The sequence below is a fragment of the Scyliorhinus torazame genome, chromosome 18 (genome assembly GCF_047496885.1).
Source record: "Scyliorhinus torazame isolate Kashiwa2021f chromosome 18, sScyTor2.1, whole genome shotgun sequence".
NCBI lineage: Eukaryota > Metazoa > Chordata > Chondrichthyes > Carcharhiniformes > Scyliorhinidae > Scyliorhinus > Scyliorhinus torazame.
In genome coordinates, this window is record NC_092724.1 from 152,287,500 (window position 1) to 152,302,852 (window position 15,353).

General features: G+C 44.6%; 1 protein-coding gene across 1 annotated transcript in view; it reads left to right on the plus strand.

The window, feature by feature from the left end:
* Positions 1-15,353, plus strand: part of rptor (regulatory associated protein of MTOR, complex 1) — a 499,967-nt gene that overhangs the window by 478,132 nt on the left and 6,482 nt on the right. The window contains exons 30-32 of the mRNA XM_072483619.1: positions 8,045-8,172; positions 11,289-11,375; positions 12,654-12,770. Coding sequence (XP_072339720.1) covers positions 8,045-8,172; positions 11,289-11,375; positions 12,654-12,770 — 332 coding nt within the window. The remainder of the gene's footprint in view (positions 1-8,044; positions 8,173-11,288; positions 11,376-12,653; positions 12,771-15,353) is intronic.

A 15,353-nucleotide genomic window follows, 5' to 3' on the forward strand; every position in this document is an offset into this window, starting at 1 on the left:
AATCCTTTGGACATGCAGGGTTAGAGATTTAAGCAACACAATCCTAAATTTTAGTTGGGCAATGTTTGCCAATTGGTTTTCCGTCACCAAACAACAACGATCACTGGGTCAGGCATGTCTACAACAAGCATCACCTGCTACCACAGCAAAACGGGATAATATACTTAAGGCGACATAATTACCACACAGTAACCGTTTTTGTCAGTTCAACTCTGAAACCCATGTATTCTGTTTCTGGTAATGTGTGTAACATCTTGGTAACTGCTTCGGTCAATGGGTTTGCCTCAGCCTATTTAATTGTTCGTTCATTGCAATCTTTATTTGAACCAGAATTGTAAAATTTTGAATGGCCCACCTTCCTGTAGCCTAAGAAGTAATTTTATCCGAGGTTTTGTTTTCACAGCTAGACTCAACTAATCCAGTCTGCCCACGTTTAGCCCACAGGGAGCAGCTCAAAGATGATATATTTCACAACAGAGTGAAATGTGGTTCACTGTCGATTGATTTATTCTGATGGTAGCAAAGATAAATTCTTCTGTTAGTTCCCATCACTCTCATTCGATGGGAGAAAATCACTATCGGATATATTTCAGCTGAAGTAACTTTTTATATGCGCCACAACAATGTCCGTGCTTTCTGAATTTTATGTTTGCTGCCTGTAAGGTGAGTCTGTAAAAGCTTTGGTTGTGTCCTTAAGCAAATGATTTGATGCCTGTCTGAACAACAGGACCTAGTGCAGGCAAGAAATTGAAGTCTTATTCATGTATCCAAAATCTGAAATGAAAGTACAAACTTTGGGTGATTGTAACTGATAAAAGGATCCATTTCTTTCATAATGCAGCGTAGATCAATATTTTTGACCACGCTTCAAATTCACTTGGATTCAGAAGTATGGTTAATTTGATAACCGCGGACGTTACATAATTACTAAGGCAGGTGTTGAAAGCCTTTCAAGGCTTAATCAGTTGTACCTTCTGCGTATGTGTTCAAACCTTGTCCAGAACAAAAGGAAGTGAGTTCTTGAATTTATATATTGCCTGTCACAACCTGAGCACATGCCAAAGAGGTTCATTGGCTCTGAGGTTCTTCTGAGATGCCGTGTCCCTGTGTATAATTCTTTTTGAACATTCTGGCCACACTCCTCGAACGAGTTCAGTACCATCAGTTCTTTTTAATATAATTTTTTGGTGATTCTCCACAATTAAGGATTCAACTTTCTTCTTATTCCTTCATTAAGTGACTTGTCATCAGTTTTAATCAACTGACAAAAGTCAATTGCCATGATTTCCCTTGGAACAGAAGGGATTTACAAAAACAAAGGAATAGGATTCAACTCTGAATTAACCTGCAGGGTCCGAGCCAACATTCCTCCCTCAACCAGCACTACCATTCTTCAGAGGGAGGGTGAACAGCCAGTGGTCGATGAGACTGATAACCTCCCTTCACCTCCCTCGATCAGCACTACCATTCTGGAGAGGAAGGGTGAACAGCCAGTGGTCGATGACACTGAAAACCTCCCTCCAACAAACCCCTCACATTCCATGTAACTATTCTCACAGGGCGCCCCCCCCCCCCCCCCCCCCAAATGGATTGATCATGTCTGACTTTTTTGATAGCCTAGCCATCCCAACTGTTGAGGTGGAGAGGAGCAGTGAGTTGGAATCTGGCAACGCCCCCAGTCCAGGTGGCATTCAGATTGAATTCTAGAAGACGTTCTCAGAGCAGCTTATGCCTTTAATTCTGGACATGTTCAAAGTCTCCTTATCCCGGGGATCGTTGCCCTCCACCCTCATGCAGCCTTCTATCTCTTTGATTCTTAAGAAGGACAAAGACCCAAAAGTGTGGATCGTACCATCCTGTCATATCTCACTGTTGAACGTGGTAGTCAAGCTACTGGCTAAACTGTTGACACTTGATTTGGAGCCTTGCCTACCAAGTATGATCTCTTGAGGATCAGACGAGCTTCGTGAAAGGTCGACAATCGTCGGCCAATATACATCGTCTGTTAAATGTTGTCCTTTCCCCCTCCTCGGTGCCTGAACTGGAGATTATTTGTTTTCTCTGGATGTCGAAAAGGTGTTTCGATAGAGAGTGGAGTGGCGGTATTTATTTGGGACACTTGGGAGGTTTGGCTTTGGACACAAATTAATTTCTCTGATTCCGCTACTGTTGAAGGCCCCCACTGCAAGTGGTCGTACAAATTCCTGAACTCCGGTTATTTTCATTTTAATGGGGGCACGTGGCAGGGCTGTCCATTGTCCCGGTTCTTGTATGTTTTGGCAATAGAACCGCTCGCTATTGCCCTGAGGTCCTCTGTTAAGTGGAGGCAGAAGGGGTGGAGCCTCGGGTGTCCCTTTACATGGATGACCTACTTCATGGACGACATAATGAAGTTGCTCAGCATTTTTGGCTCCTTTTCCTAGGTACAAGTTGAACTTAGACAACCCCCCCTGGGGGGAGAGCCCAACTGGGGATGTTACCTTTTTGCCATGCAAGACTAACTTTCATTATCTGTGGGTCTATGTGGCCACAACTGGGCCTTTTCGTAAATTAACTACATTGCTCTGGTTGGCAGTATTAAAACAGACTTGCAGATGTGGGACAACCTCTCCCCATCCTTGGCAGGTAGGGTTCAGACTATTAAAATGAAGGTGCTTCCGAGATTTTTATTTCATTTGGTGTCCCCATTTTTCTCCCCAAATTCTTTTTTGTTAAGGTTAATAATTTGATGTCTTCCTTTATTTGGGCGGATAAGTCTCCCTCCCAGAATCCATGAGGTTCTGCTGCAAAGAAACAGATCGTCAGGGCATTTGGCCCTTCCCAATTTTTTGTTTTACTATTGGGCAGCCAATATTCAGAAGATGTTGTTGTGGTTTAACGATCCTGGCTCCATATGGGGACAAATGGAAGAGAGATCCTGCACTACTTATAGTCTTCGTGCAATAGTTACGGCACTGTTGCCTTTTTTCTCTGTCAGATTTTCCTCGAATCCAGTGGCGGTCTCCACACTGAGAATTTGGAGCAGTGTATCAAGCTCCTTTCCCGGTCTTCGCTCACCCCCATTTGCAATAATCACCTCTTCCTGGTTTGGACTCGACCATTTAAGTCTTGAGGGTCAACTCCATCCCTTCGTATACTCGGCTAAGTCTGATTCAATTAAAGGTTTTGCATAGGATGCACTTGACCAGGGCTGGGATGAACGGGATTTTCCCTGGGGTTGAGGGTAAGTGTGAGCGCTGCTCTCGTGGACTGGCCAACCGTAATTCTGGTCCTGCCCCAAGCTGATAGGCTTCTGGGCTTCTTTCTTTAACACCATATCAGAGGTACTCTGAGTCGATTTGGATCCACGTCCATTGGTGGCCATATTTGGCGTGTCCGGTTTGCCGGTGCTTCAGTCGGGGGTGAAGGCGGATGTCCTTGCCTTTGCCTTGTTGATAACCTGGAGGCGAATTCTGCTTGGGTGGAGATATCCTACTCCACCTAGTGACTCTGCTTGGCTGGGTCACCTCATGTCATTTCTGCATTTCGAGAAGGTCAAGTTCACCATCAGGGGGTCGGTGGAGAGGTTCAATCTAAGATGGCAGCCACTGTGTGCTTTTGCTTTTTTGTTTTTCTCTTCTATGTATTTTTGTTTCACTGTTTTCATTAATATAAAAATCTTTAAGAAACATTTTTCTTAAAAACAATGAGGCTTCGTAGGTTAAGCTTACAAATAAAAATAGGGGCCGTCACATTAGTAGGAGTATACTACATAAGCCCAAATAATGAGAGGGAGATAGAAAAATATATAAGCAGACAAATTTCTGCCTGTCGGAATAAGAGGGCAATAATAGTTGGAGACTTTAACTACCCCCATATCTACTGGGTTCCAAACAATATAAGGGTTACAGAGGGTGAAACATTCATATACTGTGTCAAACAATAGGTGGCAAGCCCAATGAGAGGAGATGCAATTCTGCATTTAGTCTTGGGAAATGAAAGTGGATGAAGTGACATTGAGCAACCATATCAGGGATAATGACCACAATTCAGTTAGATTTAGGATTATTATAGAAAGTACAGAGATAAATCAGGAGCAAAGGTTTTAAGTTGGGGGAAGACAAATTTGTTGAGGTAGACTGAACGAGGCTGTTAAAGGGCAAGTTAGTGGTAAACCAGTGGGAAGCACTAATAAGTGAGATCCTTGGGGTAAAAGGCAGACATGTCCTCTCCAAAATTAGCAGCGGTATTGCCAAATCTGGACCCCCACGGTTGACTAGAAAAATACAGCAGAAGATTTAACAGGAAAAGAAAGATGGTCAAAAAAGCTCCAACACTGCAGATAGCCTTGAGGAGTATAGAAAGTACAGGGATTAAGTAATAAAAAAAGAAGGAAATCAAAGAGAGGGCATGAGAAAATATTAGTGAGCAAGATTAAGGAAACCCTAACATGTTTTGCCGGTATATAAAGAGCAAAAGGATGGTTAAGGAAAAGGTGGGACCTGTCAAAGATGAAGACAGGAACTTGTGTGAAGATGAGGCTATGGGAAGAGTTTTAAATAATTTTTTTGTCTCCGTAACACAAGGGAAAGGGATGGTGCCGAGGCCGGATGGATTGTTTTATAGGATGCTGAAGGAGGTCAGGGAGGAAATTGCAGATGCCCTGAGGATTATTTTTCAATTCTCATGAGACACAGGGCAAGTGTTGGAAGACTGGAGGAATGGAAACGTGGTTCCGTTGTTGAAGAAGGATATGAAAGAAATGCCAAACAATTATAGGCCGGTTAGCCTTCGGTGGTGAGGAAATTGTTAGAATCAATCCTGCGAGATCGGATAAACTGTCGCTTAGAAAGGCATGGACTAGTCCGGGATAGTCAGCATGGCTTTGTTAAGGAAAGATCATGCCTTAGAAATGTGATTAAATTCTTTGAGGAAATGACAAAGAGGATCGATGAGGGTACTGCAGTGGATGTTGTCTACATGAATATGGCATTTGACAAGGTTCCCACACGGCAGACTGATCAAAAAAAAGTAAAGCCCATGGGATACTGGATAATGTGGCGAATTGGACCCAAAGCTGGCTTAGTAAATGAAAACAAAAGGGTAATAGTCGATGGCTGCCCATGCAAATGGAAAACTGGTTCAACTGGTGTTCTACAGGACTCGCTTTTGGACCCTCAGCTGTTTGTTTTATATATTAATAATTTGGGCTTGAACGTGGGGGGGCTGATTGAGAATTTTTTTAAATTCTCCTTTTTCACATTTTCTCCCACATTTACATCCATCAACAATAAACAATTATCAGCAAGATATGTCAGTCCCCATAATAACAACGATCCCATCTACCCACCAACCCCCAAACCTCAACCCGCATGTTTACAAAACAAATGACAACTCGGACCCTGTTCTGCCAGGCTCCGATGGCCGCAGCCCCTCCCCCCACCTCACTCCCGTTCACTGGCCGGCTTAAACCGGCCAGCGTGGAGTCCCCCGCCCGGGTCCCTTTCCCACTTGCCCGGCCCTAGGAAAGCCCAAAGATCCCCTTTTAACACACAAACCCCGCATATCCACCTACACCCCAAAGAACCCTCATTTCGAGTGAAAGTCCCGTACCTTCCCTTGTCCAAATATATACCACATTGGCTCCTTTAGTCTCTACACCCGCGCGCAGTGATACAAAAAAGAAGAAAATACAGTCATGAGGTTACATCGGCACATGGCCATTCCTCAGTTTGTCAGTTCTGCCACAGTCCTTCTGCTTTCGCAGACTCCTCCGCTGCTTCCTCCGTTCCAAAATAAAAGTCCCTGAGCTTGTAAGTCACCCTCAGCTTCGCTGGATATACAATGCTGCACCGCACCTTGCTAATGTACAGTGCCCTCTTCACCCGGTTGAAGGCAGCCCGCCACCTTGCCAGCTCCACCGTAAAGTCCTGGTATACACGTATACCAGCTCCAGCCCACTGCACCACCCGCTTCTGCTTGGCCCAGCTCAGGACCTTCTCCTTCACACTGTACCTACGGAAGCACAGAGTCACTGCCCTTGGCGGCTCACTCGCCTTTGGTGCAGGCCTCCACGACCGATGAGCCCGATCCAGTTCATATCGGGAGGGATCCTCCCCCTCCCCCAATAGTTTTGCCAACATCGCGGCAAAATACTCAGTCGGCTTCGGTCCGTCAACTCCTTTGGGCAGCCCCACAATCCTCAAATTCTGTCGCCTTGATCTGTTTTCCAGGTCTTCCATTTTTCCTCGCAGATCCTTGTTAGTATCCATCACCTTCCGCATCTCTTTCCCCATCGAGGCAAGTTGATCACCGTGCTGCAATAACGTCTCCTCCACTTCCTTCAGCGCCTCCCCTTGCTCTCGCACCTCCGCCACTACGCTCGCCACCTCCGTCCTCACCGGGGAAACCGCCTCCTCCACCAGCACACTCAAAACCTCCCTCATCTCCTTCCTCACCGTCTCCATGCATTTCGCAATCTGCGCCAACTGCTTTTCAAATTCCGCAACCATCACCTTAGTTATTTCTTCAGCCGTAAGCAGTGCGGCCTTCCCTGGTGCTGCAGCCTCCATTTTCCTTGGTGACCCCACGGTGACCTTTCCACTCCCCGACGGACCTTCAGCTGTTTTTTTTCCGGCCGTTTCCTTGCTCACCCTCGACATTTTTCTTTGTTTTTTTCCTCCTGTGTCTTCACTGTGCCTCCTCCGTGCCTTCTCCCTGCTTCTGCCGCCTCCGTGGACCCTGGGACCGGGCTTAAAGCCCCGAAAATGCCGTTCCCGAACGGGAGCCCTCCATTGTGCGGCCGCCTCCCGCCCGCCGTCACCGGAAGTCGCCGATTGAGAAATTTGCAGACGACACAAAAATTGACCGTGCAGTGTAGAGAACAGCTGTAAGCTCCAAAATGATACAGATGGGTTGGTGGAATGGACAGGAATGTGGCAGATGGAGTTCAACTCTGAAAAGTGTGAGGGAATGCATTTAGGAGATCAAACAATAAAAGGGAATATGAAATGAAATGAAAATCGCTTATTGTCACAAGTAGGCTTCAAATGAAGTTACTTTGAAAAGCCCCTAGTCGCCACATTCCGGCGTCTGTTCGGGAAGGCTGGTACAATAATCGGGAATGTACTGAAAGAGGTAGATGAAGTGAGAGATTTTGGCGTGCAAGTGCACAGGTCCGTAAAGGTAGCAGTGCAGGTAGATAAGGTTGTAAAGAAGGCATAGGGAATGCTCTCCTTCATTGACCAGAGGTATAGAATACGAAAGTTGGGATCTAATGATGGAATTGTATAAAACACTGGTGAGGCCACAATTGGAGTATTGTGTGCAGTTCTGGTCGTCACATTACAGGAAGGATGTAATTGCTCTGGAGAGAGTGCAGAGATGATTTGCTAGAATGTTGCCACAGCTGGAGAATTGTAGCATCGAGGAGAGATTGGCGAGGTTGGGATTGTTTTCCTTGGAACAGAAAAGGCTGAGGGGTGACATGGGGTATACAAAGGGCACCTGGGTGTCATTGGGTTAGCATGGACAAGATGGACCGAATGGCCTCCTTTGCTGGATCATTTCTATGGCGCTGTGTGTTAGGATTAACTGATCATTTATCTAGGGCTGAAGTGGTTAGCGTTGCTGCCTCACGCCACTGAGGACCCGACTTCCATCCGAGCCCCGGATCCTTGCCTGTGTGGAGTTTTTACATTCTCCTCGTGCCTGTGCAGGTCTCGCCCCCACAACCCAAAAAGATGTGCAGTGCAGGTTGATTGGCCACGCTAAATTGCCCCTTAATTGGGGAAAAAAAAGAATTGGAAAATTATAAAGGAAAAAAATAATTTTTTTAAAACTGATCATTCCTCCCATCCACTATTTGTGGAACCTGGTTGTGCACAAATTGTCAGCCACTTTTAATTTTCGAATAACAGTGACCACACTTAAACGTTCTTCATCACCTGTGGCATTTCCTGGGAATCTGAAAGGGTGCATAGAAATAGAAGTCTTTTTCTATCTTCTATTGGGTGTCAGCATTGTCCATTTCTTTAGGTCAACATTTAAAAAATTTGTTTTGTAGGATATTCCGACTGGGGCAGACAGTTGTGTGACAAGTCTTTCCTGTGATTCTAATCGTTCCCTAATCGTGGGTGGCCTTGGTGATGGCTCGGTTCGTATCTACGATAGGAGAATGGCTCCCAATGAATGGTAGGTTTCAGTTCCTTTGTGTTTTAAATCATCCAGCCGCATTGTGCAGCAAACCTAAGCGTTTGAAATTTGACTGGCAGTATTGCCACTGAAACACTAGCACAGCCATTGTTCCTGGAGGCAACATTGCTTTTGATCACTGCATAGTATTAAAAAGGAGATTAAAGAAGCCACGTTTTCTTGCCATTACTGATTAAGCACCACGGGAGACTGGTATAGACCAGTGGAGAACGTGCAGTGCCAAATAAGCACATCGTTCATAGTAAATGCGTGTCTCTCTCTAACCCTTTCTTTGTATGTTGCTCGCTACTGTGGGGCCCACTCCACTTTATTTGTCTTGTTTTTTAGCGGCCGGCACATGGAATTTAGAAGTTTACATTGCAGTATAAGCATGGCAATAATCAGCTTTATCTCTGTGATATATTACCTCATGATTTCAGAAACTAATATTGTTTTCCTGTTTGTTTAACTTTTATGATAATTTAAAGAACATCGATTCATTCTGTTGCTGATTTGATCTGAGAATTATCAAGTTATATTTGATAAATTGAGCCAATTCTATTAGGGTTTGGCCACACAAGGGAAAGATGGTTGCTGTGGGAGAATTTATTTGATTGGAAGACCTTTATTGTGTTTTAGATTCAGTGTCATTCGAAGTATAGTTTCTATTAACCATTCAGAACTAGATATGAGTTTTCAATCTTCTGTAATTCCGCCTGCGTGCCTTATTTTAACATTATTTTCATACAGCCTGTACATTATTCATGTTGGTTCTGCTGGATAAATCGTATTTAATATAATTTCAGGAGTTTACTTCAAAATGAGAGGGTGGGGGGGGAAACGCAATTAGCTTTACAAGAAGTTACTGAACCCAGCTGTATGGCCAAAATATAATTGAAGGCCCATAGATTGTAATTGAGGCAGTGATTCAACTAATTCGGCTCCATACAGCTCTACACGAACAAGTTGCATCGTAAGATAAGCAACACGTGTTTAAACAAATAGGTAGATCATAGTTCTCGGGATGTCAAAACTTTTTTACATCATCAGGGAGTCACAGAACACTTCATGCCCAACTTATTACCTGAAGAATGATGACTGTCATTGTGCAAACAAACAAGGACAGCCAGGGCGAGATTAGTGAGCGATCAATCTGTTCCGGTGATGTGGGACACTGGCAAAATTCCACTGCTCCTCTTTAAACAGCATCATGGCATCATTTCAAACCATCCACATTGGCAGATGGATCCTCAGTTCAACAACCTACCCAAAAGCCACCAGCAGTGACCATGCACATTCCTTCAGTACTGTACTGGCCAGTCTATATTCTGTGTTGTGTCTGTGGGCTCATAAAGGCCAGAGCGCCAGCACTGAATCGGGGCTGGGGTTATGGCAGTGACACATAGAACATACAGTGCAGAAGGAGGCCACTCGGCCCATCGAGTCTGAACCGGCCCACTTAAACCCTCACTTCCATCCTATCCCAATAACCTCTCCTAACCTTTTTGGATACTAAGGGCAATTTAGCATGGCCAATCCACCTAACCTGCACGTCTTTGGACTGTGGGAGGAAACCGGAGCACCTGGAGGAAACCCACGCAGACACTGGGAGAACGTGCAGACTCCACACAGACAGTGACCCAGCAGGGAATTGAACCTGGGACCCTGGCGCTGTCAAGCCACAGTGCTAGCCACGTGTGCTACCGTGCTGCCCCATGCGTCCTTATTGTCTCAAAAGCCAGCTGTTGCAGATGGCAATCATTTTTAACACTCTAGAAATTGACTGACAGTTATTTGAATTTCTAAATTTTCATATAGCTGATTGGTCTTGTGGGTTGTAGCAACGTCCTCTCGTTCTGATCCAGATTAGAAAACAGCACAGGAACAATGACCCCCTTCTTTGGCGTTTGTAGGAGCTGTAAATTGAATTGATTTACCTGGAATTTAATTCCCATTCCCTTTCGAGACTATTCCACAACGCAGCGTTGAATTCTTAATTTCTCTGGCACGCTACAGGAATGAAGATGGAAGTGGGTCTCATCCCCACAACCCAAAAGATGTGTAGGGTAGGTGGATTAGCCACGCTAAATTGCCATTTAATTGGGGGGAAACATTTTTTTTAAGGAATGAAGATGGAAATATCATCATGGATCTCAAAGTCACATAGTATCATAGAATTTACAGTGCAGAAGGAGGCCATTCGGCCCATCGAGTCTGCACCGGCTCTTGGAGAAGAGCACCCTAGCCAAGGTTAACACCTCCACACCCTATCCCCATAACCCAGCAACCCCACCCAACACTAAGGGCAATTTTGGACATTAAGGGCAATTTATCATGGCCAATCCACCTAACCTGCACATCTTTGGACTGTGGGAGGAAACCGGAGCACCCGGGGGAAACCCACGCACACACGGGGAGGACGTGCAGACTCCGCAAAGACAGTGACCCAAGCCGGAATCGAACCTGGGACCCTGGAGCTGTGAAGCAATTGTGCTATCCACAATGCTACCGTGCTGCCCCTAAATGTGGTTGGTTTAGGTGCATCTTGGGAATATGAGATGAGAGTTTATGATCCTGCATCTAAGTCGTGTGTCACCTGACTTGAGAATAATTGATGTTAACACTGGGTGCTGGAAGTGAAAGGTGTCACAGTCATTAAGGGTGTTTCCACCCTTGTTGAGTACAATATTTTAATGCCATTTTTTAAAAATTCGTTCATGAGATGGGCCTCGCTGGCTGGGCCAGTATTTATTGCCCATCCCTGAGGGCATTTAAGAATCAACCACATTGCTGTGGATCTGAGGGTCACATGTAGGCCAGACCAGGTAAGGACGACAGATTACCTTCCCTAAAGGGCTTCGTGAACCCGGTGGGTTTTTACGACAATCGATAATGGTTGCGTGGCAATCATTAGATTTTTAATTCCAGATTTTTATTGAATTCATAATTCACCACCTGCCTTGGGGCGTTTTGAACCATAGCCCCCGGACCATTAACCTGGGTCTCTGGATTATTAGGCCAGCAACAATACCCCTAAGCCACAGCCTCCTAACGCTCTATTGTTTGCTGTAAGGTGCAGTTCCACTCTAGTTGTTAACGTGGTTTTTATTTTACAGTCGTGTAATGACCTACAGGGAACATGCTGCGTGGGTGGTGAAAACCTACCTTCAGAAAACACCTGAAGGCAATATCATCACTGTGAGGTAATAAAAAATTGGCATTGCTATATTGTTTATTTAGAGTTGAATTAGCTACTTGAACTGTTACGGTACATTTGTGTATAGAATTACATTATAATAGGTTTTGGCCCTGCAACATAGTGTGGATTATTCAGTTTGACACGAGGCTGGTGATTAAAGATATCCTCTGTTTTTCTGTCTAATTGACATATTCGTCAGGAAGGTGAGATCTTTATTTTTTTTAATTTACTTCTGCACAGTTTTTCACAACAATGCCCTATCATAGAAGAAGCTCATTTATAAACCAATTATTGAGTGTTATAATTAGTGAAATCTTGTGTGTTCTAGTTATACTTCATCAACAGTAATGGGCGGCACGGTGACGCAGTGATTAGCACTGCTGCCTCACCGCGCTGAGGACCCGGGTTCAATCCTGGTCCCGGGTCACTGGGCGTGTGGAGTTTGCACATTCTCCCCATGTCTGCGTGGGTCTCACCCCCACAACCGAAAAAATGTGCAAGTTAGGTGGATTGGCCACGCTAAATTGCCCCTTCATTGGAAAAAATAATTGGGTATTCTAAATTTGTCTTTAAATCAACAGTAATATTTACCATTCCTTGCAAGTAGTCTTTTTTAAAAATATATTTTTATTAACTTTTTTCAGTTTATAAAGTACAAAAATAGGAACAACAGTAAAAGAAAACATAAAGCTAAATTACATAATCCGTCCTACCATAAAAAGGACATCCCCCAACAGTTAGCAAAGGCCCCCCCCTCAACACGGCAAGAACAAGCATCCCCCCGCCCAGCAGCTAACGGTGACCAACTCTTGAAAGTAGACGGTAAACGGTCGCCATCTCCGCTAGAACCTTTCAGTTGACCTCCTTGAGGTGTATTTGACCTTCTCCAGGAGTAGAAACTCCATTAAGTCACCTAGCTGAGCTGAAGGCACTGGGCGGAGCTGCCAGTCTACATCCTGGAATCACCTCCGAGCGATCAGCGAGAGGAAAGCAAGAACATTTGCTCCCGTCCGCAGCTCCGATACCCCGAATATGGCTACCAAGGGACAGGGTACAAATCGATGTTCAGAATTGCCGAGGTGGTGATGGAAAAGGAGACCCAAAAACCCACCTATTTGGGACAGGACCAAAACATGCGCGTGTGGTTAGCTGGCCCCCGCAACAGCGCTCGCACCTATCCTCAATCCACTCAAATAAATGATTCATTCTAGCTTCTTGTGTGTAGTCTTACCCCAAGTCATTTCTGCCAACTAAATGTGCTCTTCTCTGTTCAATTATTAAGTGTAAATGGAGACGTGCGATTCTTCGACCCACGGATGCCGGAGTCGGTGAATGTAATTCAGACTGTGAAAGGACTGACAGCGCTGGACTTTCATCCCCAGGCTAATCTGTTTGCTTGGTAAGTGAATTCAGATGGTCAACACCGCAAATATTTTTATGTTTTTACCAGTAGAACAAAAGGATCTTGGAGCTTTAGCTGTTGGCATCCATGGACAATAAATATTCATAGACCATGGTAACGTTAGCTGCACTTCTGACATAACATCAAATTGTCTTGTTTCCTAAATCAGCTCTGTGTTTCTATCATAATCATAGCTCTTACTGCTGACTATTCAAACAGGACAGTATTATGTGAAGAATGAGTGCTGGTTTAGAACATGATCTGTTTACTTTGGAGCTGAGTTTCAATCCTGGTGTAACGATGCATGAATCATACTCAACTAACTGAGTTGTCCATGTCGGGTAATTTCAATCTCTTTCCTTCTGCTCCTCCTGCAGTTTTACTCAAGCCACAAAGGAAATGACCTATTTCGGACATGAGGAAAGTCTCTCAATGTGGCCTTACATTTTCCAAACAAACTAGCCTACAAATAAAGAGCAGGTGTCAGCCATTCCGCCCCTCCAGCTTGCTGCGCTATTTAACAAAATTATGGCTGACCTAATTGTAGCCTCAGCTCCATGTTACTCCTACCCCCGATGAGCTTTCACCCCCTTTTCCATCAAGAATCTTTCTACCTCTGCCTTAAAAATATTCACTGACCCAGCCTCCGCCGCTTTCTGGAAAAGCTCACGACCCCTCTGAGACAGCAAAATTCTTCTCATCCACGTCTTAAATGGGAGATCCCTTATTTTTAAGCTGCGTCCCCTCGTTCTCATGCCCCCACAAGGGGAAATGCCCTCTCAGCACCTACCCTGACGAGTTCCCTCAGGGCCTTTAAGATCACGTCTCGTTCCTCTAAACTCGAATGGATGCAGGATCAGCCTGTCCAACCTTTCCTCAAGATAACCCCCTCCCCATACCACCCCAAGATCAGTCGAGTGACCCTTCTCTGAACTGCTTCCAACTCATTTCAAACCTTTCCTAAAAGCTTGCTGAATGAGATAATAATGGGAGTTTTACTCGCTACCTCCCACATCCATGATATAGCTTTCCTGGAAGTACTTGATGCCGCAGTGACTGTCCAAGCTTGGGGGATTTCTCATTGCGAGTGCAGAATCCAACAGAAATTTAATCAAATGGTCTTTTATCTGGGTGGCTCTCTACTGAAGAAGTGGTTGGATTTGCCGGAGCTCCATCTTGGTGTGGGCTCTTTGCCGTTTTTGAGTTGCACGTGAGCTTTATTTCTGGACGACCGGTGGCATTTTTCAAACCCACTTTGCCTTCACTAATCGCAATAAAGAGCACTATCGGCCTTCCTCGGTTGTTCATGGATTTGCGTTCAGTGAGAAAACCGCTGATTTTCGGTGCTTCCCCGTCATTCTTAATTGAAAATCTGAACATGGAATTGCTGTTCTGCTACATTTTACTGAAGTTGCTGAGATAGTCTGATTTTGTTAGCATGAGCTAACCAACTTAAAACACCCGTTCATTCCATCAAAATACAGCCGTTGCTGGATTGTGAGACCGTTTTATAATGTAAACTGCATTTAAGATTGAATTTACCTTTTAGAAGAAAGCTGTGATTTCCAACATAAATGTTGTCCTTTTTGTACATTTCGGAAATATTTAATTGACAAAATAAAATCCAGTTTAATAAATGTTTGATCCTCCTGCGGAAATGGCTATTTTACATAGAAATTAATGTAAATAATTCTATGTGGCCCATCATGCCTCTTTGAAAGAACTCTCCAATTTGCCCAACTCCCTGGTCTTTCTAAATAGTCCCGCAAAGAACTTCTCCTTCAAGTGTTTATCCAATTCGCTTTTGAAAGTGTTACTGAAACCACTTTGACCACTACGGGCAATGCCTTCCAGATCATGATAACTCACTGCATGCAAAATAATTATCTTTCCTCTCTAGTTCTTCTGCCAGTTACGGGTGGCACGGTAGCAAGGTGGTCAGCACTGTTGCTTCACAGCGCCAGGGTCCCAGGTTCGATTCCCGGCTTGGGTCGGAGTCTGCACGTTCTCCCCGTGTCTGCATGGGTTTCCTCCAGGTGCTCTGGTTTCCTCCCACAAGTCCCAAAAGACCTGTTTGTTAGGTAATTTGGACATTCTGAATTCTCCCTGTGTACCCGAACAGGCGCCAGAATGTGGCGACTAGGGTTTTTCACAGTAATTTCTTTGCAGTGTTAATGTAAGCCTACTTGTGACAATAATAAAGATTATTATTATTAGTTACCTTGTATCTGTTGCCCTCTGTTTATTGACCCTCCCGCACTGAAAACAGTTTTCTTTACTTAATCTCTCAAAACCCTTCATGTTATTAAACAGCTCAGTTAAATCTCCCCTTAATCTTCACTTAAGGAAGACAAGTCTAACTTCCCCAATCTCGCCACAACTCTGAAATCCCACATCCCGTTTTTAAAAATATTTTTATTGCGAAAAATGTTCATTATAACACCGAAACACAGAACAAATACAAACTTATCCTCCATCCAACCCACCCCCCCATAAAGAAATCAAATCGTAACCAGAAACCCCTCCTTCCCCTAACATCTGCCGGTGACCAACTCACTGAAATGGGAAGTGAAAGGCTGA